This window comes from Petromyzon marinus, chromosome 64 (assembly GCF_048934315.1).
Source record: "Petromyzon marinus isolate PM22_M1 ecotype Great Lakes invasive population chromosome 64, UKy_Petmar_22M1.pri1.0, whole genome shotgun sequence".
Taxonomy (NCBI): Eukaryota; Metazoa; Chordata; class Hyperoartia; order Petromyzontiformes; family Petromyzontidae; genus Petromyzon; species Petromyzon marinus.
This window is the reverse complement of record NC_133730.1, coordinates 8,337,222-8,364,587: the sequence shown is the minus strand read 5'-3', so window position 1 is coordinate 8,364,587 and position 27,366 is coordinate 8,337,222. Positions and strand designations below refer to the sequence as shown.

General features: G+C 58.6%; 1 protein-coding gene and 1 long non-coding RNA gene across 5 annotated transcripts in view; one reads left to right on the top strand and one right to left on the bottom strand.

Moving 5' to 3' along the window:
- LOC116957878 (uncharacterized) overlaps nt 1-24,586 on the top strand; it is a 67,148-nt gene extending 42,562 nt beyond the window's left edge. For 2 of the 4 annotated variants that reach the window (XM_076054205.1, XM_076054203.1), the window contains 3 exons: nt 9,118-9,386; nt 11,792-12,019; nt 19,925-24,586. In XM_076054205.1, the coding sequence (XP_075910320.1) occupies nt 9,118-9,386; nt 11,792-12,019; nt 19,925-20,379 (952 nt within the window). In that variant the 3' untranslated portion in view covers nt 20,380-24,586. The remainder of the gene's footprint in view (nt 1-9,117; nt 9,387-11,791; nt 12,020-19,924) is intronic. The other 2 variants (XR_012930288.1, XR_012930287.1) reach the window with 2 other exon arrangements.
- The window catches only part of LOC142906452 (uncharacterized), a 397,072-nt gene that overhangs the window by 183,595 nt on the left and 186,111 nt on the right, over nt 1-27,366 (bottom strand). The gene's annotated exons all lie outside the window — the stretch shown is intronic.

Below are 27,366 nucleotides of genomic sequence, written 5' to 3'. Positions count from 1 at the left end.
CTCGTGGAAGTCCTGCCGCGTGTTAACACATCGCTCGTGGAAGTCCTGTCGTGTGTTAACACATCGCTTGTGGAAGTCCTGTCGTGTGTTAACACATCACTCGTGGAAGTCCTGTCGCGTGTTAACACACCGCTCGTGGAAGTCCTGTCGTGTGTTAACACATCGCTTGTGGAAGTCCTGTCGTGTGTTAACACATCTCTTGTGGAAGCCCTGTCGTGTTAACACATCGCTCGTGGAAGTCCTGCTGTGTGTTAACACATCGCTCGTGGAAGTCCCTGCCGTGTGTTAACACATCGCTCGTGGAAGTCCTGCTGTGTTAACACATCGCTCGTGGAAGCCCTGCCGTGTGTTAACACATCTCTTGTGGAAGTCCTGTCGTGTGTTAACACATCGCTCGTGGAAGCCCTGCCGCGTGTTAACACATCTCTTGTGGAAGTCCTGTCGTGTGTTAACACATCTCTTGTGGAAGTCCTGTCGTGTTAACACATCGCTCGTGGAAGTCCTGCCGCGTGTTAACACATCTCTCGTGGAAGCCCTGCCGTGTTAACACATCGCTCGTGGAAGTCCTGTCGTGTGTTAACACATCGCTTGTGGAAGTCCTGTCGTGTGTTAACACATCTCTCGTGGAAGTCCTGTCGTGTGTTAACACATCGCTCGTGGAAGTCCTGTCGTGTGTTAACACATCTCTCGTGGAAGTCCTGCCGTGTGTTAACACATCGCTCGTGGAAGTCCTGTCGTGTGTTAACACATCGCTCGTGGAAGTCCTGTCGTGTGTTAACACATCTCTCGTGGAAGTCCTGTCGTGTGTTAACACATCGCTTGTGGAAGTCCTGTCGTGTGTTAACACATCTCTCGTGGAAGTCCTGTCGTGTGTTAACACATCGCTCGTGGAAGTCCTGTCGTGTGTTAACACATCTCTCGTGGAAGCCCTGTCGTGTGTTAACACATCTCTCGTGGAAGTCCTGCCGTGTGTTAACACATCGCTCGTGGAAGTCCTGCCGTGTGTTAACACATCGCTCGTGGAAGCCCTGTCGTGTTAACACATCTGTCGTGTTAACACATCGCTCGTGGAAGTCCTGTCGTGTGTTAACACATCGCTCGTGGAAGTCCTGCCGTGTGTTAACACATCTCTCGTGGAAGTCCTGTCGTGTTAACACATCTCTCGTGGAAGTCCTGCCGTGTGTTAACACATCGCTCGTGGAAGTCCTGTCGTGTGTTAACACATCTCTCGTGGAAGTCCTGCCGTGTTAACACATCTCTTGTGGAAGTCCCTGTCGTGTGTTAACACACCGCTCGTGGAAGTCCTGTCGCGTGTTAACACATCTCTCGTGGAAGTCCTGTCGCGTGTTAACACATCGCTTGTGGAAGTCCTGTCGTGTGTTAACACATCTCTCGTGGAAGTCCTGTCGTGTGTTAACACATCTCTCGTGGAAGTCCTGTCGTGTGTTAACACATCGCTCGTGGAAGTCCTGTCGTGTTAACACATCGCTCGTGGAAGTCCTGTCGTGTGTTAACACATCTCTCGTGGAAGTCCTGTCGTGTGTTAACACATCGCTCGTGGAAGTCCTGTCGTGTGTTAACACATCGCTCGTGGAAGTCCTGTCGTGTTAACACATCGCTCGTGGAAGTCCTGTCGTGTGTTAACACATCTCTTGTGGAAGCCCTGTCGTGTGTTAACACATCGCTCGTGGAAGTCCTGCCGTGTTAACACATCGCTCGTGGAAGTCCTGTCGTGTGTTAACACATCGCTTGTGGAAGTCCTGTCGTGTGTTAACACATCGCTCGTGGAAGTCCTGTCGTGTGTTAACACATCGCTCGTGGAAGTCCTGTCGTGTGTTAACACATCGCTCGTGGAAGTCCTGCCGTGTGTTAACACATCTCTCGTGGAAGTCCTGTCGTGTGTTAACACATCACTCGTGGAAGTCCTGTCGTGTGTTAACACATCACTCGTGGAAGCCCTGTCGTGTGTTAACACATCTCTCGTGGAAGTCCTGTCGTGTTAACACATCTCTCGTGGAAGTCCTGCCGTGTGTTAACACATCGCTCGTGGAAGTCCTGTCGTGTGTTAACACATCTCTCGTGGAAGTCCTGCCGTGTTAACACATCTCTTGTGGAAGTCCCTGTCGTGTGTTAACACACCGCTCGTGGAAGTCCTGTCGCGTGTTAACACATCTCTCGTGGAAGTCCTGTCGCGTGTTAACACATCGCTTGTGGAAGTCCTGTCGTGTGTTAACACATCTCTCGTGGAAGTCCTGTCGTGTGTTAACACATCTCTCGTGGAAGTCCTGTCGTGTGTTAAAACATCTCTCGTGGAAGTCCTGTCGTGTGTTAACACATCGCTCGTGGAAGTCCTGTCGTGTTAACACATCGCTCGTGGAAGTCCTGTCGTGTGTTAACACATCTCTCGTGGAAGTCCTGTCGTGTGTTAACACATCGCTCGTGGAAGTCCTGTCGTGTGTTAACACATCGCTCGTGGAAGTCCTGTCGTGTTAACACATCGCTCGTGGAAGTCCTGTCGTGTGTTAACACATCTCTCGTGGAAGTCCTGTCACGTGTTAACACATCGCTCGTGGAAGTCCTGTCGTGTGTTAACACATCTCTTGTGGAAGCCCTGTCGTGTGTTAACACATCGCTCGTGGAAGTCCTGTCGTGTGTTAACACATCTCTTGTGGAAGTCCTGTCGTGTGTTAACACATCGCTCGTGGAAGTCCCTGCCGTGTGTTAACACATCTCTCGTGGAAGTCCTGCTGTGTGTTAACACATCGCTCGTGGAAGTCCTGTCGTGTGTTAACACATCTCTCGTGGAAGTCCTGTCGTGTTAACACATCGCTTGTGGAAGTCCCTGTCGTGTTAACACATCGCTCGTGGAAGTCCTGTCGTGTGTTAACACATCGCTCGTGGAAGTCCTGTCGTGTTAACACATCACTCGTGGAAGCCCTGCCGTGTGTTAACACATCTCTTGTGGAAGTCCCTGCCGTGTGTTAACACATCGCTCGTGGAAGTCCTGTCGTGTGTTAACACATCGCTTGTGGAAGTCCTGTCGTGTGTTAACACATCGCTCGTGGAAGTCCTGTCGTGTTAACACATCGCTCGTGGAAGTCCTGTCGTGTGTTAACACATCTCTTGTGGAAGCCCTGTCGTGTGTTAACACATCGCTCGTGGAAGTCCTGCCGTGTTAACACATCGCTCGTGGAAGTCCTGTCGTGTGTTAACACATCGCTTGTGGAAGTCCTGTCGTGTGTTAACACATCGCTCGTGGAAGTCCTGTCGTGTGTTAACACATCGCTCGTGGAAGTCCTGTCGTGTGTTAACACATCGCTCGTGGAAGTCCTGCCGTGTGTTAACACATCTCTCGTGGAAGTCCTGTCGTGTGTTAACACATCACTCGTGGAAGTCCTGTCGTGTGTTAACACATCACTCGTGGAAGCCCTGTCGTGTGTTAACACATCTCTCGTGGAAGTCCTGTCGTGTTAACACATCTCTCGTGGAAGTCCTGCCGTGTGTTAACACATCGCTCGTGGAAGTCCTGTCGTGTGTTAACACATCTCTCGTGGAAGTCCTGCCGTGTTAACACATCTCTTGTGGAAGTCCCTGTCGTGTGTTAACACACCGCTCGTGGAAGTCCTGTCGCGTGTTAACACATCTCTCGTGGAAGTCCTGTCGCGTGTTAACACATCGCTTGTGGAAGTCCTGTCGTGTGTTAACACATCTCTCGTGGAAGTCCTGTCGTGTGTTAACACATCTCTCGTGGAAGTCCTGTCGTGTGTTAAAACATCTCTCGTGGAAGTCCTGTCGTGTGTTAACACATCGCTCGTGGAAGTCCTGTCGTGTTAACACATCGCTCGTGGAAGTCCTGTCGTGTGTTAACACATCTCTCGTGGAAGTCCTGTCGTGTGTTAACACATCGCTCGTGGAAGTCCTGTCGTGTGTTAACACATCGCTCGTGGAAGTCCTGTCGTGTTAACACATCGCTCGTGGAAGTCCTGTCGTGTGTTAACACATCTCTCGTGGAAGTCCTGTCACGTGTTAACACATCGCTCGTGGAAGTCCTGTCGTGTGTTAACACATCTCTTGTGGAAGCCCTGTCGTGTGTTAACACATCGCTCGTGGAAGTCCTGTCGTGTGTTAACACATCTCTTGTGGAAGTCCTGTCGTGTGTTAACACATCGCTCGTGGAAGTCCCTGCCGTGTGTTAACACATCTCTCGTGGAAGTCCTGCTGTGTGTTAACACATCGCTCGTGGAAGTCCTGTCGTGTGTTAACACATCTCTCGTGGAAGTCCTGTCGTGTTAACACATCGCTTGTGGAAGTCCCTGTCGTGTTAACACATCGCTCGTGGAAGTCCTGTCGTGTGTTAACACATCGCTCGTGGAAGTCCTGTCGTGTTAACACATCACTCGTGGAAGCCCTGCCGTGTGTTAACACATCTCTTGTGGAAGTCCCTGCCGTGTGTTAACACATCGCTCGTGGAAGTCCTGTCGTGTGTTAACACATCGCTTGTGGAAGTCCTGTCGTGTTAACACATCGCTCGTGGAAGTCCTGTCGTGTGTTAACACATCGCTTGTGGAAGTCCTGTCGTGTTAACACATCGCTTGTGGAAGTCCTGTCACGTGTTAACACATCGCTCGTGGAAGTCCTGTCGTGTGTTAACACATCTCTCGTGGAAGTCCTGCCGCGTGTTAACACATCTCTTGTGGAAGTCCTGTCGTGTTAACACATCTCTCGTGGAAGTCCTGTCGTGTTAACACACCGCTCGTGGAAGCCCTGTCGTGTGTTAACACATCGCTCGTGGAAGTCCTGTCGTGTGTTAACACATCACTCGTGGAAGTCCTGTCGCGTGTTAACACATCTCTTGTGGAAGTCCTGTCGTGTGTTAACACATCTCTCGTGGAAGTCCTGTCGTGTGTTAACACATCGCTCGTGGAAGTCCTGTCGTGTGTTAACACATCGCTCGTGGAAGTCCTGTCGCGTGTTAACACATCTCTCGTGGAAGTCCTGTCGTGTGTTAACACATCACTCGTGGAAGTCCTGTCGCGTGTTAACACATCTCTTGTGGAAGTCCTGTCGTGTGTTAACACATCGCTTGTGGAAGTCCTGCTGTGTGTTAACACATCGCTCGTGGAAGTCCTGCTGTGTGTTAACACATCGCTCGTGGAAGTCCTGTCGTGTGTTAACACATCGCTCGTGGAAGTCCTGTCGTGTGTTAACACATCGCTCGTGGAAGTCCTGTCGTGTGTTAACACATCTCTTGTGGAAGTCCTGCCGTGTTAACACATCGCTCGTGGAGTCCTGTCGTGTTAACACATCGCTCGTGGAGTCCTGTCGTGTTAACACAGCTCTCGTGGAAGTCCTGTCGTGTTAACACATCGCTCGTGGAAGTCCTGTCGTGTGTTAACACATCGCTCGTGGAAGTCCTGCCGTGTGTTAACACATCGCTCGTGGAAGCCCTGTCGTGTGTTAACACATCGCTCGTGGAAGTCCTGTCGTGTGTTAACACATCGCTCGTGGAAGTCCTGTCGTGTGTTAACACATCGCTCGTGGAAGTCCTGTCGTGTGTTAACACATCACTCGTGGAAGTCCTGTCGCGTGTTAACACATCTCTTGTGGAAGTCCTGTCGTGTGTTAACACATCGCTTGTGGAAGTCCTGCTGTGTGTTAACACATCGCTCGTGGAAGTCCTGCTGTGTGTTAACACATCGCTCGTGGAAGTCCTGTCGTGTGTTAACACATCGCTCGTGGAAGTCCTGCCGTGTGTTAACACATCGCTCGTGGAAGCCCTGTCGTGTGTTAACACATCTCTCGTGGAAGTCCTGCCGTGTGTTAACACATCGCTCGTGGAAGTCCTGTCGTGTGTTAACACATCTCTCGTGGAAGTCCTGTCGTGTTAACACATCGCTCGTGAAGCCCTGTCGTGTGTTAACACATCGCTCGTGGAAGTCCTGTCGTGTTAACACATCTCTCGTGGAAGTCCTGTCGTGTGTTAACACATCTCTCGTGGAAGCCCTGTCGTGTTAACACATCGCTCGTGGAAGTCCTGTCGTGTTAACACACCGCTCGTGGAAGTCCTGTCGTGTGTTAACACATCGCTCGTGGAAGTCCTGTCGTGTTAACACATCGCTCGTGGAAGTCCTGTCGTGTGTTAACACATCGCTCGTGGAAGTCCCTGCCACGTGTTAACACATCGCTCGTGGAAGTCCTGTCGTGTGTTAAAACACCGCTCGTGGAAGTCCTGTCGTGTGTTAACACATCGCTCGTGGAAGTCCTGTCGTGTGTTAACACATCGCTCGTGGAAGTCCTGTCGTGTTAACACATCGCTCGTGGAGTCCCTGCCGCGTGTTAACACATCGCTCGTGGAAGTCCTGTCGTGTGTTAACACATCGCTCGTGGAAGTCCTGTCGTGTGTTAACACATCTCTCGTGGAAGTCCTGTCGTGTGTTAACACATCGCTCGTGGAAGTCCTGTCGCGTGTTAACACATCGCTCGTGGAGTCCTGTCGTGTTAACACATCGCTTGTGGAAGTCCTGTCGTGTGTTAACACATCGCTCGTGGAAGTCCTGTCGTGTGTTAACACATCGCTCGTGGAAGTCCCTGCCGTGTTAACACATCGCTTGTGGAAGTCCTGTCGTGTTAACACATCTCTCGTGGAAGTCCTGTCGTGTGTTAACACATCGCTCGTGGAGTCCTGTCGCGTGTTAACACATCTCTTGTGGAAGTCCTGTCGTGTGTTAACACATCTCTTGTGGAAGTCCTGTCGTGTGTTAACACATCGCTCGTGGAGTCCTGTCGTGTGTTAACACATCGCTCGTGGAAGTCCTGTCGCGTGTTAACACATCTCTTGTGGAAGTCCTGTCGTGTGTTAACACATCTCTCGTGGAAGTCCTGTCGTGTTAACACATCGCTTGTGGAAGTCCTGTCGCGTGTTAACACATCTCTTGTGGAAGTCCTGCCGTGTGTTAACACATCGCTCGTGGAAGTCCTGTCGCGTGTTAACACATCTCTTGTGGAAGTCCTGCCGTGTTAACACATCTCTCGTGGAAGTCCTGTCGTGTTAACACAGGCTGCCGAGTCGTAGACGACATCGGCGGGTGTCGCCGCGGGCGGCGGCCCAGAGTTGGAGCGCCGCTCGTTTACGGGAGGCTCGCGGTTTGGTAAACCCCCCCCTTTGGCCGCCCCGGTCGATCGCCCTGCGGCTGCGCGCGGTTAACCGTGAAGTTGCCACCGCAAGCAACTGCGACGGCAACAGCCGCCGCCGCTGCCGTGGGAAGGTCGCAAGTTCAAATCCTGGCCATCACCATGGGGTAGTGCGGGCAGTTAACGTGCCATCGTTTTATTGGATAACAGTACAACAACAAAAAAAAAGTCTTAAAAGTTAACACCGTTTTTTGGCGATCGCTCCGTTTATCAGTTCCTTTTAGAGCAGCAGCAGCAGCAGCAGCGACAATCGCCGCCACTGTTGACCCATCGCCGCGGCCGTTATTGCTCACAGGCGGCTAACGAATGAACACCTCTTCCGCGCGCCAAAACGTTGCGGATTTTAGTGAGAGGGGGCGGGGGAGGAGGAGGGAATTGTTCCGTTCAGTGCTGTCCCACCCCCCGCCTCTCCCAAATGATAGCCGCCACCAACCGCCCCAGGTGGTTGGCGGTGGTTCGTTGTGCCGGGCGGTTAAAGTAAAAGCGGTGTTGGTTAAAAAAAATCAAACGGAGTCAAATATGAACGCGACCTCGCACGACGGCCCCGGGCTATCGTTTGCGATGGCCAAGGTCGCTTCCGTAAAAGAGCTTGCACAACTTGGGGTGTTGGGGCCTTACACCTGGCGAAATGAAAATTATTAATCCGTAACAGAGGGTGTTTTTTTGGGGTTGGATCGCGTGAACATAAACGTGTTGTTAAACCCCCCCCCCCGCCACCACCCGACGCAGTCCATTAGTAAGGTTTTGTCGCGCAAACGGAACGTGCCAATTTTGTTACTCGTGCGGTGGATCGATAACCAGAGGACACTCGCTCTGAGGCAACACGTATTTTATGATTTAAAGCTTTCGTGACTGCAGTGATCCATATTCTTGGTTCTTTCGGTAAAGTCGCGTTGAAGGGAAACAACAAAATAATAAAATCACGTTGAAGGGAAACAATAAAATAATAAAACATACATTGTATTGTTTCCCTTCAACGTGACTTTACCGAAAGAACCGAGAATATGAAACAACGTATTTTATTTAACAATTAAAACCTGAACATGAAGTGGTAACGGCCCCTTACACCCAATACGCCTCTCACTGGCTACTCTAGCCCTTCTTGAGTGAAGCCTGGTCTTCACTGGTCCATTAGCTGGAGCCGCCCCTTGCCATGGGGTACGGCTCTTTGCCCGTGGGCTCTTCTCTTCAGGAGGCTCGTGGTCTTCGGGTGGACGACGACCGCCCGCACCGTTCGGAGGTCCGGCTTTTATACAAGTCCGTGGCTTGCTCCGCCCCCAGCCACGCCTTCCTTCCAGAACCCTCCACCGGGTCCTGGAAGGGTGACGTCATCCCCCAGCCCCCCAACCCCCCCCTCCCCTCCCGGGGTCTGGGGTCTGCGTCCAAGGGTCCGTTATCCCATCGGGGTTACCGTTGGGCCCCCCTGGCCCATAGTTCGCTGACACTAGGCCCAGTGACACTACCGCCCCGTATTGACACGTGTGGGATACTACACCTCTACACTAGTACAGCCACGCCGGTTGTGTGTTGGACAGCAAAGCCACAACTTTTACAATCTGAGCGCAACGTTTCGCCGGTGATTACAACCAGCTGGTGGACGGACGTATTTGTGGAGAAATCCTGTCTTGTTTTTTTTTTAAACAGAGGGGTAGATGTGATGACGTTACTTGGGAGCCCTTCACGTGCCATGGGGCGGGGGGATTAATAATGCATGTAAATTACAATGGGTATCCATTGCCGGTATGGTTATTCACATTCATATTAACGCGATATAACCCGAAGCAATCTATTTTATGGATGATACTGGTCGCGAAAAGCCTACGCGTTCAAAATAGTTTAATTTAAGTTGAATTATTATTAACTGTTTATTAATCACCACTGCCTCCTCCCTCGTGTCTCCCACCCACACCCCCCTCCTCACCTCAGCGACAGCGAGGCCGAGGAGCAGCTGTCGGAGGCGGACTACGAGGAAGAGGAGGGCCTCAGCAGCGGTGGCTCGTCCGTGGGTTCGGCCCACGGGCCTCGCGGGGCCCTGAGGCGGGCGCGGGGCGGCCGGGGTGGACGGGGCCGGTCCTCGTCGGCGAGGAAGGGCCGGAGGCTGAGAGGACGCCCCGGGCCGAAGAGGAAGAGGAGGAGGAGAGGAGGATTCTCGGATGACGACGAGGAGGAGGAGGAGGAAGAGGAGGAGGAAGAGGGTGAGTCGCGCGTTGCGTTTAGTTCGTTCCCGAGCGGACGGCAACAAACAGCGCTGTCAGAAAGGTGTTGGAAGGAACGGGGAACGTGAGGTGACCCGCGGTGTGGTGAGTGGGTCGGTGAGTGGGTCGGTGCGTGAGTGGGCGAGTGGGCGAGTGAGTGGGTCAATGGGTGAGTGAGCATTTTAGTGCGTGAGTGAGTGAGCGAGTGGGTGAGCGAGTGTGTGAGTGAGCGAGTTAGTGGGTGAGTGAGTGAATGAGCGAGTGAGTGGGTGAATGGGGGAGTGAGCGTTTTAGTGTTTGGGTGAGTGAGCGAGTGAGTGGCTGAGTGAGTGAGCGGGCGAGCGAGTGAGTGGGTGGGTGAATGGGTGTGAGCGTTTTAGTGTGTGAGTGAGCGAGCGAGTGAGTGGGCAGGTGGGCGAGTGAACGACTAGGCGATTGAGTGACTGTTCGAGTGAGTGGGTGAGCGTTTGAGTGTCAGTGAGCATGTCGGTGGATGGTGCGTGAGTGGGAGGCGGTAAGTGTTGCGGTTAGCATGCTGAACGACGAACCTTCAATACCTGAGTTCGATTCCCGCTCGCGGCCAACACCAGTAGCGATTATCTGAACCGGTCCTGGGCACACGAGGGGATGGGTGGCCAACACCACGGCCGGCCACTTTTGTCTCCTAAGTGGCGACACTCAAAGTCGAACACACACACCAACTCACGTACACAATAGAGACAAGCAGTCATAATCCCCGTGTCCCCTATATACGAGCGATCCCAATCCCCCCGTGTTCCCTACAGACGAGTGATCCCAATCTCCCCGATTTCCCTATAGACGAGCGATCCCAATCCCCCGAATCCCCTATAGACGAGCAATCCCAATCCCCCCGTGTTCCCTACAGACGAGTGATCCCAATCTCCCCGATTCCCCTATAGACGAGCGATCCCAATCCCCCGAATCCCCTATAGACGAGCGATCCCAATCTCCCCGTGTCCCCTACAGACGAGCGATCCCAATCCCCCCGTGTCCCCTATAGACGAGCGATCCCAATCTCCCCGTGTCCCCTACGGACGAGCGATCCCAATCTCCCCGTGTCCCCTATAGATGAGCGATCCCAATCTCCCCGTGTCCCCTACAGACGAGTGATCCCAATCCCCCCGTGTCCCCTACGGACGAGCGATCCCAATCTCCCCATGTCCCCTGTAGTTAACATCTCTTAGCCACCGTGATGATGATGATGAGAGAGAGACACGCAAACTCCCCGCAACCCCCTAACCCTCTAACCCCACCCCCATCACCCTCTAACCCCACCCCCATCACCCTCTAACCCCACCCCCCTCACCCTCTAACCCCACCCCCCTCACCCTCTAACCCCACCCCCCTCACCCTCTAACCCCACCCCCCTCACCCTCTAATCCCACCCCCATCACCCTCTAACCCCACCCCCTAACCCTCTAACCCCACCCCCCTCACCCTCTAACCCCACCCCCCTCACCCTCTAACCCCACCCCCATCACCCTCTAACCCCACCCCCTCACCCTCTAACCCCACCCCCCATCACCCTCTAACCCCACCCCCATCACCCTCTAACCCCACCCCCTCACCCTCTAACCCCACCCCCTAACCCTCTAACCCCACCCCCCTAACCCTCTAACCCCACCCCCATCACCCTCTAACACCACCCCCATCACCCTCTAACCCCACCCCCATCACCCTCTAACCCCACCCCCCTCACCCTCTAACCCCACCCCCTCACCCTCTAACCCCACCCCCCTCACCCTCTAACCCCACCCCCATCACCCTCTAACCCCACCCCCATCACCCTCTAACCCCACCCCCCTCACCCTCTAACCCCACCCCCATCACCCTCTAACACCACCCCCATCACCCTCTAACCCCACCCCCATCACCCTCTAACACCACCCCCATCACCCTCTAACCCCACCCCCATCACCCTCTAACCCCACCCCCCTCACCCTCTAACCCCACCCCCATCACCCTCTAACACCACCCCCATCACCCTCTAACCCCACCCCCATCACCCTCTAACACCACCCCCCTCACCCTCTAACCCCACCCCCCTCACCCTCTAACCCCACCCCCTCACCCTCTAACCCCACCCCCATCACCCTCTAACCCCACCCCCATCACCCTCTAACCCCACCCCCATCACCCTCTAACCCCACCCCCCTCACCCTCTAACCCCACCCCCTCACCCTCTAACCCCACCCCCATCACCCCCACCCCCCTCACCCTCTAACCCCACCCCCTCACCCTCTAACCCCACCCCCATCACCCTCTAACCCCACCCCCCTCACCCTCTAACCCCACCCCCCTCACCCTCTAACCCCACCCCCCTCACCCCCACCCCCACGCTTGCTGCTCCTGCTCCTGCCCCTGCTCCTCCTCCCCCGCCGCAGGCAGCGAGCTGGGGAGTGACGTGACGGACGAGGACCTAGTGGACTTCCGGCGCCGCCGGTCGCGGCGAGCGACCGCGGCCCGCTCGGTCAACTACCGCGAGGACTCCGAGAGCGCCGGGGAGGAGGGCGCGGGGGGCCGGCGAGCGGGGGGGGCGCCCCGCGGACGCACCGCCACCATGCTGGCCGCCTTCCGGAAGCGGAAACGGGGGCACAGCTCCGACAGCGGAGGTAACGGGAGCCGGGGGCTCCGGCTGACGTTGGGGGTCCGGTACGGGTTCGGCGAGGGTCCCAGCGCGGGTGATGTGTTAGTTCGGGAGGGGCAGCGGCAGGGGTATGGTACGGACGCTGGTTCGGGTTTGGTACCGTTACCATACCCGGTACGGGTATGGTATGGGTACAGTACGGGTACGGGTGAGGTCGGGGGGCGGGGGGGTACACGGTGCGGGTATTGTACGAGTCCGGTACCAGTTCGGATCGGGCACAATACGGGCACGGTGCGGGTTTAGTAGGGGGCACGGTGCGGGTTTAGTAGGGGGCACGGTGCGGGTTTAGTAGGGGGCACGGTGCGGGTTTAGTAGGGGGCACGGTGCGGGTTTAGTAGGGGGCACGGTGCGGGTTTAGTATTGGGCACGGTGCGGGTTTAGTAGGGGGCACGGTGCGGGTTTAGTAGGGGGCACGGTGCGGGTTTAGTAGGGGGCACGGTGCGGGTTTAGTAGGGGGCACGGTGCGGGTTTAGTAGGGGGCACGGTGCGGGTTTAGTAGGGGGCACGGTGCGGGTTTAGTATTGGGCACGGTGCGGGTTTAGTAGGGGGCACGGTGCGGGTTTAGTAGGGGGCACGGTGCGGGTTTAGTAGGGGGCACGGTGCGGGTTTAGTAGGGGGCACGGTGCGGGTTTAGTAGGGGGCACGGTGCGGGTTTAGTAGGGGGCACGGTGCGGGTTTAGTAGGGGGCACGGTGCGGGTTTAGTAGGGGGCACGGTGCGGGTTTAGTAGGGGGCACGGTGCGGGTTTAGTAGGGGGCACGGTGCGGGTTTAGTAGGGGGCACGGTGCGGGTTTAGTAGGGGGCACGGTGCGGGTTTAGTAGGGGGCACGGTGCGGGTTTAGTATTGGGCACGGTGCGGGTTTAGTAGGGGGCACGGTGCGGGTTTAGTAGGGGGCACGGTGCGGGTTTAGTAGGGGGCACGGTGCGGGTTTAGTAGGGGGCACGGTGCGGGTTTAGTAGGGGGCACGGTGCGGGTTTAGTAGGGGGCACGGTGCGGGTTTAGTAGGGGGCACGGTGCGGGTTTAGTAGGGGGCACGGTGCGGGTTTAGTATTGGGCACGCTGCGGGTTTAGTAGGGGGCACGGTGCGGGTTTAGTAGGGGGCACGGTGCGGGTTTAGTAGGGGGCACGGTGCGGGTTTAGTAGGGGGCACGGTGCGGGTTTAGTAGGGGGCACGGTGCGGGTTTAGTAGGGGGCACGGTGCGGGTTTAGTAGGGGGCACGGTGCGGGTTTAGTAGGAGGCACGGTGCGAGTTTAGTAGGGGGCACGGTGCGGGTTTAGTAGGGGGCACGGTGCGGGTTTAGTAGGGGGCTCGGTGCGGGTTCAGTAGGGGGCTCGGTGCGGGTTTAGTAGGGGGCACGGTGCGGGTTTGTTGGGGATTCTGGAGGGGTTCGGTACGGGCTTGGTAGGAGTTCGGCTTTGCAACAGGTTCAGTTTGGTAGATGCTCAGTACAGGCACGGTATAGGTTCAGTACGGGTTTATTATGGGTTCGGTACAGACGCCCGTTTTGACTCTTGTGTCTGTGTCTGTCTGTCTCACTCTGTCTCTGTCTCACTCTGTCTCTGGGTCTCTGTCTCACTGTCTTTGTGTCTCTGTCTCATTGTCTCTGTGTGTCTGTCTCACTCTGTCTCTGTGTGTCTGTCTCACTCTGTCTCTGTCTCACTCTGCCTCTGGGTCTCTGTCTCACTCTGTCTCTGGGTCTCTGTCTCACTGTCTCTGGGTCTCTGTCTCACTCTGTCTCTGGGTCTCTGTCTCACTCTGTCTCTGGGTCTCTGTCTCACTGTCTCTGGGTCTCTTTCTTACTTTCCCTTTGCATCTCCGGCTCACTGTCCCCCGTGTGTCTCTGTCTCTCGGTATCTCTCTGTCCCCCTCTCTCTCTGTGTCTCTGTGCCTCTGGCTATCGACAACAATACCCAATCGCGACGACGCTAACGACAACGCACGCGGCCACTGTCCACACCGTCACTGTCCACACCGTCACTGTCCACACCGCCTACTGTCCACACCGCCTACTGTCCACACCGTCACTGTCCACACCGTCACTGTCCACACTGCCTACTGTCCATACCGCCTACTGTCCACACCGTCACTGTCCACACCGTCACTGTCCACACTGCCTACTGTCCATACCGCCTACTGTCCACACCGTCACTGTCCACACCGTCACTGTCCACACCGCCTACTGTCCACACCGCCTACTGTCCACACCGTCACTGTCCACACCGCCTACTGTCCACACCGTCACTGTCCACACCGCCTACTGTCCACACCGCCTACTGTCCACACCGTCACTGTCCACACCGCCTACTGTCCACACCGCCTACTGTCCACACCGTCACTGTCCACACCGTCACTGTCCACACCGTCACTGTCCACACCGCCACTGTCCACACCGTCACTGTCCACACCGTCACTGTCCACACCGTCACTGTCCACACCGCCCACTGTCCACGCGGCCTACTGTCCACACCGTCACTGTCCACACCGCCCACTGTTCACACCGCCCACTGTCCACACCGCCCACTGTCCACGCGGCCTACTGTCCACACCGTCACTGTCCACACCGCCCACTGTCCACGCCGCCTACTGTCCACACCGTCACTGTCCACACCGCCCACTGTCCACACCGCCCACTGTCCACACCGCCCACTGTCCACACCGCCTACTGTCCACACCGTCACTGTCCACACCGCCTACTGTCCACACCGCCTACTGTCCACACCGTCACTGTCCACACCGTCACTGTCCACACCGTCACTGTCCACACCGCCACTGTCCACACCGTCACTGTCCACACCGCCTACTGTCCACACCGCCTACTGTCCACACCGTCACTGTCCACACCGCCCACTGTCCACACCGCCCACTGTCCACACCGCCCACTGTCCACGCGGCCTACTGTCCACACCGTCACTGTCCACACCGCCCACTGTCCACGCGGCCTACTGTCCACACCGTCACTGTCCACACCGCCCACTGTCCACGCCGCCTACTGTCCACACCGTCACTGTCCACACCGCCTACTGTCCACACCGTCACTGTCCACACCGCCTACTGTCCACACCGCCTACTGTCCACACCGCCTACTGTCCACACCGCCTACTGTCCACACCGCCACTGTCCACACCGTCACTGTCCACACCGCCCACTGTCCACACCGCCCACTGTCCACACCGCCCACTGTCCACGCGGCCTACTGTCCACACCGTCACTGTCCACACCGCCCACTGTCCACGCCGCCTACTGTCCACACCGTCACTGTCCACACCGCCTACTGTCCACACCGTCACTGTCCACACCGCCCACTGTCCACACCGCCCACTGTCCACACCGCCCACTGTCCACGCGGCCTACTGTCCACACCGTCACTGTCCACACCGCCCACTGTCCACGCCGCCTACTGTCCACACCGTCACTGTCCACACCGCTTACTGTCCACACCGTCACTGTCCACACCGCCTACTGTCCACACCGCCTACTGTCCACACCGCCTACTGTCCACACCGCCTACTGTCCACACCGCCTACTGTCCACACCGCCACTGTCCACACCGCCCACTGTCCACACCGCCTACTGTCCACACCGCCACTGTCCACACCGCCCACTGTCCACACCGCCTACTGTCCACACCGCCTACTGTCCACACCGTCACTGTCCACACCGCCCACTGTCCACACCGCCCACTGTCCACGCGGCCTACTGTCCACACCGTCACTGTCCACACCGCCCACTGTCCACGCCGCCTACTGTCCACACCGTCACTGTCCACACCGCTTACTGTCCACACCGTCACTGTCCACACCGCCTACTGTCCACACCGCCTACTGTCCACACCGCCTACTGTCCACACCGCCTACTGTCCACACCGCCTACTGTCCACACCGCCACTGTCCACACCGCCCACTGTCCACACCGCCTACTGTCCACACCGCCACTGTCCACACCGCCTACTGTCCACACCGCCTACTGTCCACACCGCCACTGTCCACACTGCCTACTGTCCACACCGCCACTGTCCACACTGCCTACTGTCCACACCGCCACTGTCCACACTGCCTACTGTCCACACCGCCACTGTCCACACCGCCTACTGTCCACACTGCCTACTGTCCACACCGCCACTGTCCACACCGCCTACTGTCCACACCGCCTACTGTCCACACCGCCTACTGTCCACACCGTCACTGTCCACACCGCCCACTGTCCACACCGCCCACTGTCCACGCCGCCTACTGTCCACACCGTCACTGTCCACACCGCCTACTGTCCACACCGTCACTGTCCACACCGCCCACTGTCCACACCGCCCACTGTCCACACCGCCCACTGTCCACGCGGCCTACTGTCCACACCGTCACTGTCCACACCGCCCACTGTCCACGCCGCCTACTGTCCACACCGTCACTGTCCACACCGCTTACTGTCCACACCGTCACTGTCCACACCGCCTACTGTCCACACCGCCTACTGTCCACACCGCCTACTGTCCACACCGCCTACTGTCCACACCGCCTACTGTCCACACCGCCACTGTCCACACCGCCCACTGTCCACACCGTCACTGTCCACACCGCCTACTGTCCACACCGCCTACTGTCCACACCGCCTACTGTCCACACCGCCACTGTCCACACCGCCCACTGTCCACACCGCCTACTGTCCACACCGCCTACTGTCCACACCGTCACTGTCCACACCGCCCACTGTCCACACCGCCCACTGTCCACGCGGCCTACTGTCCACACCGTCACTGTCCACACCGCCCACTGTCCACGCCGCCTACTGTCCACACCGTCACTGTCCACACCGCTTACTGTCCACACCGTCACTGTCCACACCGCCTACTGTCCACACCGCCTACTGTCCACACCGCCTACTGTCCACACCGCCTACTGTCCACACCGCCTACTGTCCACACCGCCACTGTCCACACCGCCCACTGTCCACACCGCCTACTGTCCACACCGCCACTGTCCACACCGCCTACTGTCCACACCGCCTACTGTCCACACCGCCACTGTCCACACTGCCTACTGTCCACACCGCCACTGTCCACACTGCCTACTGTCCACACCGCCACTGTCCACACCGCCTACTGTCCACACCGCCACTGTCCACACTGCCTACTGTCCACACCGCCACTGTCCACACCGCCTACTGTCCACACCGCCTACTGTCCACACCGCCTACTGTCCACACCGTCACTGTCCACACCGCCCACTGTCCACACCGCCCACTGTCCACGCCGCCTACTGTCCACACCGTCACTGTCCACACCGCCTACTGTCCACACCGTCACTGTCCACACCGCCCACTGTCCACGCCGCCCACTGTCCACACCGTCACTGTCCACACCGCTTACTGTCCACACCGTCACTGTCCACACCGCCTACTGTCCACACCGCCTACTGTCCACACCGCCTACTGTCCACACCGCCTACTGTCCACACCGCCTACTGTCCACACCGCCACTGTCCACACCGCCCACTGTCCACACCGCCTACTGTCCACACCGCCACTGTCCACACCGCCCACTGTCCACACCGCCTACTGTCCACACCGCCTACTGTCCACACCGTCACTGTCCACACCGCCCACTGTCCACACCGCCCACTGTCCACGCGGCCTACTGTCCACACCGTCACTGTCCACACCGCCCACTGTCCACGCCGCCTACTGTCCACACCGTCACTGTCCACACCGCTTACTGTCCACACCGTCACTGTCCACACCGCCTACTGTCCACACCGCCTACTGTCCACACCGCCTACTGTCCACACCGCCTACTGTCCACACCGCCTACTGTCCACACCGTCACTGTCCACACCGCCTACTGTCCACACCGCCTACTGTCCACACCGCCTACTGTCCACACCGCCTACTGTCCACACCGCCTACTGTCCACACCGCCACTGTCCACACCGCCCACTGTCCACACCGCCCACTGTCCACACCGCCCACTGTCCACGCGGCCTACTGTCCACACCGTCACTGTCCACACCGCCCACTGTCCACGCCGCCTACTGTCCACACCGTCACTGTCCACACCGCTTACTGTCCACACCGTCACTGTCCACACCGCCTACTGTCCACACCGCCTACTGTCCACACCGCCTACTGTCCACACCGCCTACTGTCCACACCGCCACTGTCCACACCGCCCACTGTCCACACCGCCTACTGTCCACACCGCCACTGTCCACACCGCCCACTGTCCACACCGCCTACTGTCCACACCGCCTACTGTCCACACCGTCACTGTCCACACCGCCCACTGTCCACACCGCCCACTGTCCACGCGGCCTACTGTCCACACCGTCACTGTCCACACCGCCCACTGTCCACGCCGCCTACTGTCCACACCGTCACTGTCCACACCGCTTACTGTCCACACCGTCACTGTCCACACCGCCTACTGTCCACACCGCCTACTGTCCACACCGCCTACTGTCCACACCGCCTACTGTCCACACCGCCTACTGTCCACACCGCCACTGTCCACACCGCCCACTGTCCACACCGCCTACTGTCCACACCGCCACTGTCCACACCGCCTACTGTCCACACCGCCTACTGTCCACACCGCCACTGTCCACACTGCCTACTGTCCACACCGCCACTGTCCACACTGCCTACTGTCCACACCGCCACTGTCCACACCGCCTACTGTCCACACCGCCTACTGTCCACACCGCCTACTGTCCACACCGTCACTGTCCACACCGCCCACTGTCCACACCGCCCACTGTCCACGCCGCCTACTGTCCACACCGTCACTGTCCACACCGCCTACTGTCCACACCGTCACTGTCCACACCGCCCACTGTCCACACCGCCCACTGTCCACACCGCCCACTGTCCACGCGGCCTACTGTCCACACCGTCACTGTCCACACCGCCCACTGTCCACGCCGCCTACTGTCCACACCGTCACTGTCCACACCGCTTACTGTCCACACCGTCACTGTCCACACCGCCTACTGTCCACACCGCCTACTGTCCACACCGCCTACTGTCCACACCGCCTACTGTCCACACCGCCTACTGTCCACACCGCCACTGTCCACACCGCCCACTGTCCACACCGCCTACTGTCCACACCGTCACTGTCCACACCGCCCACTGTCCACGCCGCCCACTGTCCACGCGGCCTACTGTCCACACCGTCACTGTCCACACCGCCCACTGTCCACGCCGCCTACTGTCCACACCGTCACTGTCCACACCGCTTACTGTCCACACCGTCACTGTCCACACCGCCTACTGTCCACACCGCCTACTGTCCACACCGCCTACTGTCCACACCGCCTACTGTCCACACCGCCTACTGTCCACACCGCCACTGTCCACACCGCCCACTGTCCACACCGCCCACTGTCCACACCGTCACTGTCCACACCGCCTACTGTCCACACCGCCCACTGTCCACGCCGCCTACTGTCCACGCGGCCTACTGTCCACACCGTCACTGTCCACACCGCCCACTGTCCACGCCGCCTACTGTCCACACCGCCCACTGTCCACACCGCCTACTGTCCACACCGCCACTGTCCACACCGTCACTGTCCACACCGCCTACTGTCCACACTGCCTACTGTCCACACCGCCTACTGTCCACACCGCCACTGTCCACACCGTCACTGTCCACACCGCCTACTGTCCACACCGCCTACTGTCCACACCGCCTACTGTCCACACCGCCACTGTCCACACCGTCACTGTCCACACCGCCTACTGTCCACACCGCCTACTGTCCACGCGGCCACTGTCCACGCGGCCACTGTCCACGCCACCTACTGTCCACACTGTCACTGTCCACACCGCCACTGTCCCTGTCCCGTTAACCGCCGCGTTTGTCCCCCCGGATGCCAGCGACCGCGGCCTCGCGAAGCGACGACGACGCCGCCGCCTCCTCCTCCTCCGACGACGACGGCCGCCCCCCCGTCAAGCGCCACCGCAACCGCCTCGACTCCTCCTCCTCCTCGTCCTCCTCCTCGTCGTCCTCCTCCGCATCGCCCGCACGGCGCGACGACGACCGGAGGAACGGCCGGGAGGGAGCCGCCTCGTCGGAACGGGCGCCGGCCAACGGAGCGAGGACCCCCGCCGGCGCCGGCGACGGCGGGGGTCGCCCGCCGGCGCCGTTGCCGCGGGCGACCCCCGTCCCACCGGGCCTGTCCTCGTCGACGACGACGAGGAGGAGGGTGGACGGCGACGAGGGCGGTGGCGGCGGCGACGCGGCGGAGGAGGAGGAGGACGTCGACGACGTGGACCTCCTGGACGTCGCCGACCTGGTTGAGTACGTGTGCAGCAGCGGCAGCGTGCTCTAACCGCACCGCCCCGCGGGCCCGTGGCCGGCGGCTCGTGGCCGGCCGGCCGCCGCCGCCGCCGCCGCCGCGGTCGTTTGGCCGGTGGCTTGACTTTGCTCTTTACTTTTTTTTTACAACCACGTGACTTTAACCGCCCGGCTATCATTTGTGGAGAGGAGGGGGAGGGCGGGGGTGGGGCGACCGGGCTCAACGGAACAATTCCTCCCCCCGTCCGCCACGTTGGCGCGCAGAAGCGGCGTCCATCCGTAAGTCTCCTGTGAGCAACGCGGCGGCGGCGACGACGGGCGGCGATGGCGGCGATGGCGGCGATCGGAAATGTACTAATGACGGAGCAATCGCCAAAACGGTGTTCACTTTTGAGACTTTTATTTTTTGTACTGTTGTAATGGCACGTTAGACGCCCACCTCACCCCCCCCACCTCCCCCCCCTCCCCCCCCACTCCTCTTGTGGCGGTGGCGGAAATGAACGGAGCGATCCCGTGCCCGCCGCGCTGCTGTAACGAACCGCCGCCCCCCCTAACCCCCCCCCGACAGAAGAAAGCGCCGTCCAAATATTTCTCAAGACGCGTTTGTAATTACATCGCTCACGCCGCTCTCGCTAACGGTGTGCGACGGACGGGTTCCCGCGGCGGAAATTCCACATTGCCGTGGCAAGATGGAGCCTTGTACACCCCTCTCACCCCCCCACCGCCCCCACCAATACCTGCATAGCACGGCCTCCACGTCCGACATCATCTGCACAAAGTGGTACTCGTTTTATGGACCGTGAAGAACCGATGATGGTGATGACGACGAAGGTGATGGGCGGGGATATGAACTTTGTGACCTTCAGTTGCTTGAGAAGTCGATCTCCCTCCACGGCCGGCATGAACTGAGAGTAGTCGTAGTGTTATCATTATTAGTGTTATTATTATTATCATTATACTTGTTATTAATGCTGTCGCATAATTATTCTTTGTGTACATTCGTTCGCCGACGCTTTTCTACAAGTGGGTCCGTCGCTGTGGGCGTGAAGCCGGCTCCACTCCCCCCCCCCTCCCCTCCCCCAGCGTCCCCCCCTCCGAGCAACAACCCTAGCAACTCTGGTTGCTCGGGTTGCTGCATGCTGAGCGCCGCCGCGACCTTTGACCTTCGCCGCAAAACCATTCCGGCGTCCGGTCAGCAGTTCTTGAGCTCGCCCCAACTTCCCACTCGACCAACTTCACGTGCGGGTGAAGGTTTGCAAACCTGACACGGGCGACATCTTCCTTCCTTCCTTCCTCGCCTCCCGACATCCAAAATAAGCCACGCGTGGCTCAGGCCGGGTGTACCAGGCCGGGTGTACCAGAGCCGGCTGGGCCGGGTGGACCAGGCCGGGGTGTACCAGGCCGGGTGTACCAGAGCCGGGTGTACCAGAGCCGGGTGTACCAGGCCGGGTGGTACCAGAGCCGGGTGTACCAGGCCGGGTGTACCAGAGCCGGGTGTACCAGGCCGGGTGTACCAGGCCGGGTGTACCAGGCCGGGTGTACCAGGCCGGGTGTACCAGGCCGGGTGTACCAGGCCGGGTGTACCAGGCCGGGTGTACCAGGCCGGGTGTACCAGGCCGGGTGTACCAGAGCCGGCTGGGCCGGGTGTACCAGGCCGGGTGTACCAGGCCGGGTGTACCAGGGCCGGGTGTACCAGGCCGGGTGGGCCAGGTGTACCAGGCCGGGTGGTACCAGAGCCGGGTGTTCCGCGCCAGCCCCAAGCGGGATCACGGTTCACGTTTTTGGCGAGACGGGAAAGTCCGAGGGAGGTGGGGGGGGGACCCCGCGTGCGGCCGTGGAAATCTCCACCTGATGTAATCTGCCGATAGGGCAAGAGACTTGCTGAATGGGTTCCCCCACAAATGACCAAAAGTCCTAATGCTCGGCTCGGCAATCCCTGGGACTTGGCCGAGGGGATGCGTGCATTTTTTATTTGTAGTTCGCTGCCTCCGCGCGGTGCGAAACTTGGCAAAAAGGAGGCGTTGCCGTCTGCCCCGTGACTTTGCTAGAGGGGTGGGGGATGCTCCAGCGCCGCTCGCAAAACACCAAGTTGCTTACGAACCCGGCGACCCGTCTTCGTTTCCTGCTCACGGCCAACACCGGTGACGATAGCCTGATCCGATCCTGGGCCTCCCCTCCCCCCTCTCGGTCGACTCGGCCTCAAATGAGTACCTGGTGCGGTGTGGAGTAAGCTTCGCCGCTGGAGAGACAAAGGCGGCCGGGAGGGCGTGTTGCCGGCCAACCCCCACCGCCGCCCTCGTGTGCCGTGTCCGGCCTTCGTAGGCGCCGCTACTCGCTAACAGCGCTTGCCCCAACGGTCTGTTACAGGCTACACGGTGGGGGGGGGGGTCTTTGTGCGTGATGATGGAGTGGTGGCCGTCCGGTTAGCGCACTGCCCTGCGCGCCCGCCAACGTGAGTTTTTATTCCCGCTGACGGCCGACGCCGACGCAGGCGACGATTAGTTTGAACCGACCCTGGGCCCTCCCCTAGGGTCGACTCGGCCTCAAACGAGTAGCTGGTGCGGTGCGCCGTGAACGTCGCCGCTAAAGGAAGACAAAAAGGCGACCGGGCGTGGTGCTGGCCGCCACTTCTCGCGCCATGCCGGCCTTCATAGGCTGCTGCGGCTCGCCAACACGGCACTTGCCCCAAAAGTCTATGGAGGCTACACCGGGAGGGAGGGAGGCAGCGGGCGGGGGGAGGTCTTCCCGGCAACTTCCCACACGGACATCGTTATCGTTCACGACGACACGAGTGAATGGGTTTGCGTCACGTGTTATACATCGTTCCGCGTTGAACCCGGATCCCATTTCTAACCGATGAGGGGGGAGGGGGGGGGTGTCCTTCATTGTCTCAGCGGTGCACAAGGCCGCAACCAACAACAGTAACGGCAACTCTCGACACCTTCCGTGTCAACCACGCCGCGGAGTAACGAGTTTGTCATACCGGGAAGGATCCCGCTGAGCTCTGTGGCTCTTCGTCAGGAGCGACCTGGTAACCACGAACGGTAGCTCAACGTAGCGGGCCTGTCGCCATCATCGCCACGCGGAGACTCACGGCGGCAGCGCGAATACTCTTGAAACGCGTGCCGGTGCTGATTGTAAATGTTGGAGCGAAAACACCGCAGGGCTCCAGAGAGAGAGAGAGACACGCAATCTCCACATATACAGCAGCAGCAGGCGTCAGGGTCGGGATCAAACCCAGGACCTCCTGTACACCAGGTGAGGTAGTCAACATCTCCTAGCCACCGTGATGATGATGAGAGAGACACGCAAACTCCAAATATACAGCAGCAGCAGGCGTCAGGGTCGGGATCAAACCCAGGACCTCCTGTACACCAGGCGGGGTAGTTAACGTCTCCTAGCCACGGTGGCGCCCCAGGTACATATATAATCCGACGTTTCGGGCAATCGGCCCTTGCCTCACAGGACATCAATAATAACGGATGCTCGCATTGCTTTAGGCAAGCCCTCAAGCACACCCCGCCCACCAATACCACGGCGAATAATTGAGTTGACGCATCTTCAGCGCCAAGTACCAACGCCCGCCATTCAATCACGGTGACGTGCCCAAGGTGGGTGCCACGGGATTTGACTGACCTGACCGAGGCGACCGGCAGATGCAACTCGTTACGCGCGGAGGTGGCGGAGCAACCGCGTGGGTCCCGGCTAAGCGCCGCGCGGAGGTGGCGACGAGCCGCCGGGTGCGGTTTGTGTACGGGTACGGAGCAGCCCAGAGCCGCCCCCCCGTGCGGCCCCCCACGCAGGCTTGTTGGGGGGGCGGGGGGGGCCCAAGTGCTGCGGTCGGCACGGGGTAGACGCCTTCCTTCCTGAAGGTCAACACGGCGGGCGAAGGCGGTGTGGTTGGCGCGGCCAGGAAACCCCCGATACGCTTGTGAGGCACGACTTGGCACCGAGCGTGGAGGAGGGCCCGGGGCCTGTTCGGGTGTTTGGTACAGCGACGTTGGGCCGCCAGCGGGAATCCAAATCGTGACTCGGGCGACCGGGTTGGTAGCGGCAGCGCGCGCTAACCGCTGCACCACTCCTCCACCCCACCATTTACCCCCACCGCCATTTACCCCCACCACCATTTACCCCCACCGCCATTTACCCCCACCGCCACCATTTACCCCCACCACCGACGATGCGTTGCAACGCATCGCTGCGAATGCTCGCGAATTCCTCCATTTGGTAAAAACAAAAACGCGCATATACATACATATATATAAATACGGCGTCGCAAAGTTACTCCCTCCTGGCGGGCGAATGTCCGCTTTGCGGGCAATGCGCCGGCTTCACCTTGTGCCACACAGGGGCAGCTGCCCACAGGGGGCGTTGAGGCGAGACCTTCCGTCTTGGGCGACGGGAGTGGGCGGGATGACGAGACGATGATGATGATGGGGAGGTGTGTGGGGGGGTTGGTGGGGGGGGAGGCCGCTCTTCGAGACGCTGCGGCGTTGAAGCGAGCGCCGGTTAAATGCGAATCCTACCCACCCCCTCCCCCCCCTCCTCCCCTCCTCCCCTCCCCGCAATCCCTCCGCGTCAGTCGAGCGACGTTTCCCACGTGCGAGTCCTCGTCGCCGCGCCTGGGAGCGCGTCCTGGACCGCTTCCCGGGGTTCCGTCGGCTCCTAATCGATCGATCCCACCCCTCCGTTGTGGCGTTGGTGATCATCGGCTGGAGCCGTAATGACCCCCCCCCCACCACCAACACCACCACCACCCCCCCCCCCCCGATCTCATTAACACATTGTGACGTCATCTCCCCTCGCGGGCTGTCCGGGAGTGGCTGTCGATCAGAAAACTCCACGTGGTTATTTTTGGTTTCTACCCCCACCACCGCGATCTCATTAACACATTGTGACGTCATCTCTCCTCGCGGGCTGTCGACCAGACAAACGCCACGTGGTTATTTTTGGTAATCTTACCCCCCCCCCCCCCCCCCGTTTGCCTTGTGGTTGTTTTACCTGTGTCCGTGTGCACCTTTGTCGGCAGTCTTGTCGACGTGCACACGCGCGTTTTTGTACGTGTGTGTGTACGTACGTGTGTGTACATGTGTGTACGTGTGTGTGTGTACGTGTGTGTACCTGTGTACGTGTGTGTGTACGTGTGTCTGTACGTGTGTGTGTGTGTACGTGTGTGTGTGTACGTGTGTCTGTACGTGTGTGTGTACGTGTGTGTGTACGTGTGTGTGTACCTGTGTACGTGTGTGTGTGTACGTGTGTGTGTACGTGTGTGTGTGTGTGTGTACGTGTGTGTGTACCTGTGTGTGTGTACGTGTGTGTGTGTACCTGTGTGTGTACCTGTGTGTGTACGTGTGTGTGTGTGCCTGTGTGTGTGTACCTGTGCAGCCCATGGGCTTGTAATTACCAACACGCTGTTCCGGCATCGGCGCATCCACACAACATCATGGATGCATGCCGGGTCCAAGCAAGAACATCTGCTGGACTACATAGGGACGGACCAGCGAATGCGAGCCCATGTCCTTGACACCAGGACCTACCGTGGAGCTGATCTGCCCTCTGACCATCGACTAGTCATCTGTAAGATGCGCCTGCCATTCTTCCACTCCGGTGGTGGGTGTACACCCACCAGACCTCCCCAGAGACCCTGGCTGACAGAGGAGGTGTTCAGGATGGTTGAGAAAAAGCGACAGGCCCACTGTCATCGGCTACAGAATCCCACGTCAGAGAATGAGGAGGCTTACCGCAGCCTTCGCTCGGAGGTTCGGAGAGCCGTGAGGCGCTGCAAGGATGGGTGGTGGTCGCGGGTTGCTGAGGAGATGGAGTCTGCCTCAGTGGCCCGTGATCACAAATCTCTATTTAACTCCATCAAAAAAGTAACCTGCAGCGCCACACCTATTAACATCAGGGGAAAAAACGGTGATCCAATCTCTGACCCCCAGGAACAGGTTCGCAGATTTGCTGAGCATTTCTGTGAGGTCCTGGGGGAGGGAAAATCCCTCAGCCAGGAAAACATCGTGGCACATAGTGAGGATGACCCTGCTGAGGCTGCGGTGCCTCAAATATTGGAAGAAGTCACCCCCTGTGAGTGGCTGGCTGAGGTGCCATCTGCTGAGGAAGTATTGAAGGCGATCCGGAGTCTGAGACCAGGAAAGGCAGCGGGCAGAGATGATCTCCCAAGCGAAATGCTGAGGGAGGGTGGCGTTTGTGCACAGACTGCCCTATATGACATCATAACAACAGTCTGGACCACTGGACGGGTTCCGCAGGATTGGAAGGATGCCCTGGTGGTCGCCCTTTTTTAAGAAGGGGGACCGCACAGACTGTAACAACTACAGGGGCATCTCACTCCTCAGTGTGCCGGGAAAGGTCCTGGCAAGGATTATTCAGCATCGCCTTGCCAGGCACGCTGAGGAGAGGCTTGCGGAGCCCCAATGCGGTTTCAGGAAAGGGCGGTCCTGCACAGATGCCATATTTTCTGTCCGTCTGCTACAGCAGAGGTGTAGGGAATTCCAACAAGACCTACATCTCTGCTTTATTGACCTGGTCAAGGCCTATGATACCATCAGTAGGCCTGGGCTCTGGGTCGTTCTTCGTGCTTTTGGAGTACCTGACCCTCTGCTCACGATCATTAAGGACCTTCATGATGGTGAGCGGGCCCGGGTAAAACTACGTGGCAGGGAGTCAGAGCCATTCCCTGTACACCTTGGGGTGCGACAGGGATGTCCTCTGGCTCCCACATTATTTAACATCTATTTTGACCACGTAGTTCGTGAAGCCTTCAATAGCTGTACCGGGGGAATCTCCATATGGTACAGATATAATGGGAGGCTAATCGATGCCCGGGTGCGGTCAAGGGATGGCTCCCTATTGCTCAACCACGTTATGTATGCTGATGATTTGGTAATAGCTGCTCAGTCAGAGGAGGAGTTGGAGACGCTGCTGCTGAGACTGGAGCGTGCCACTAAGAGGTGGGGCCTTACCATCAGCCCCACCAAAACTAAGCACCTGCCTGGGTATTTGT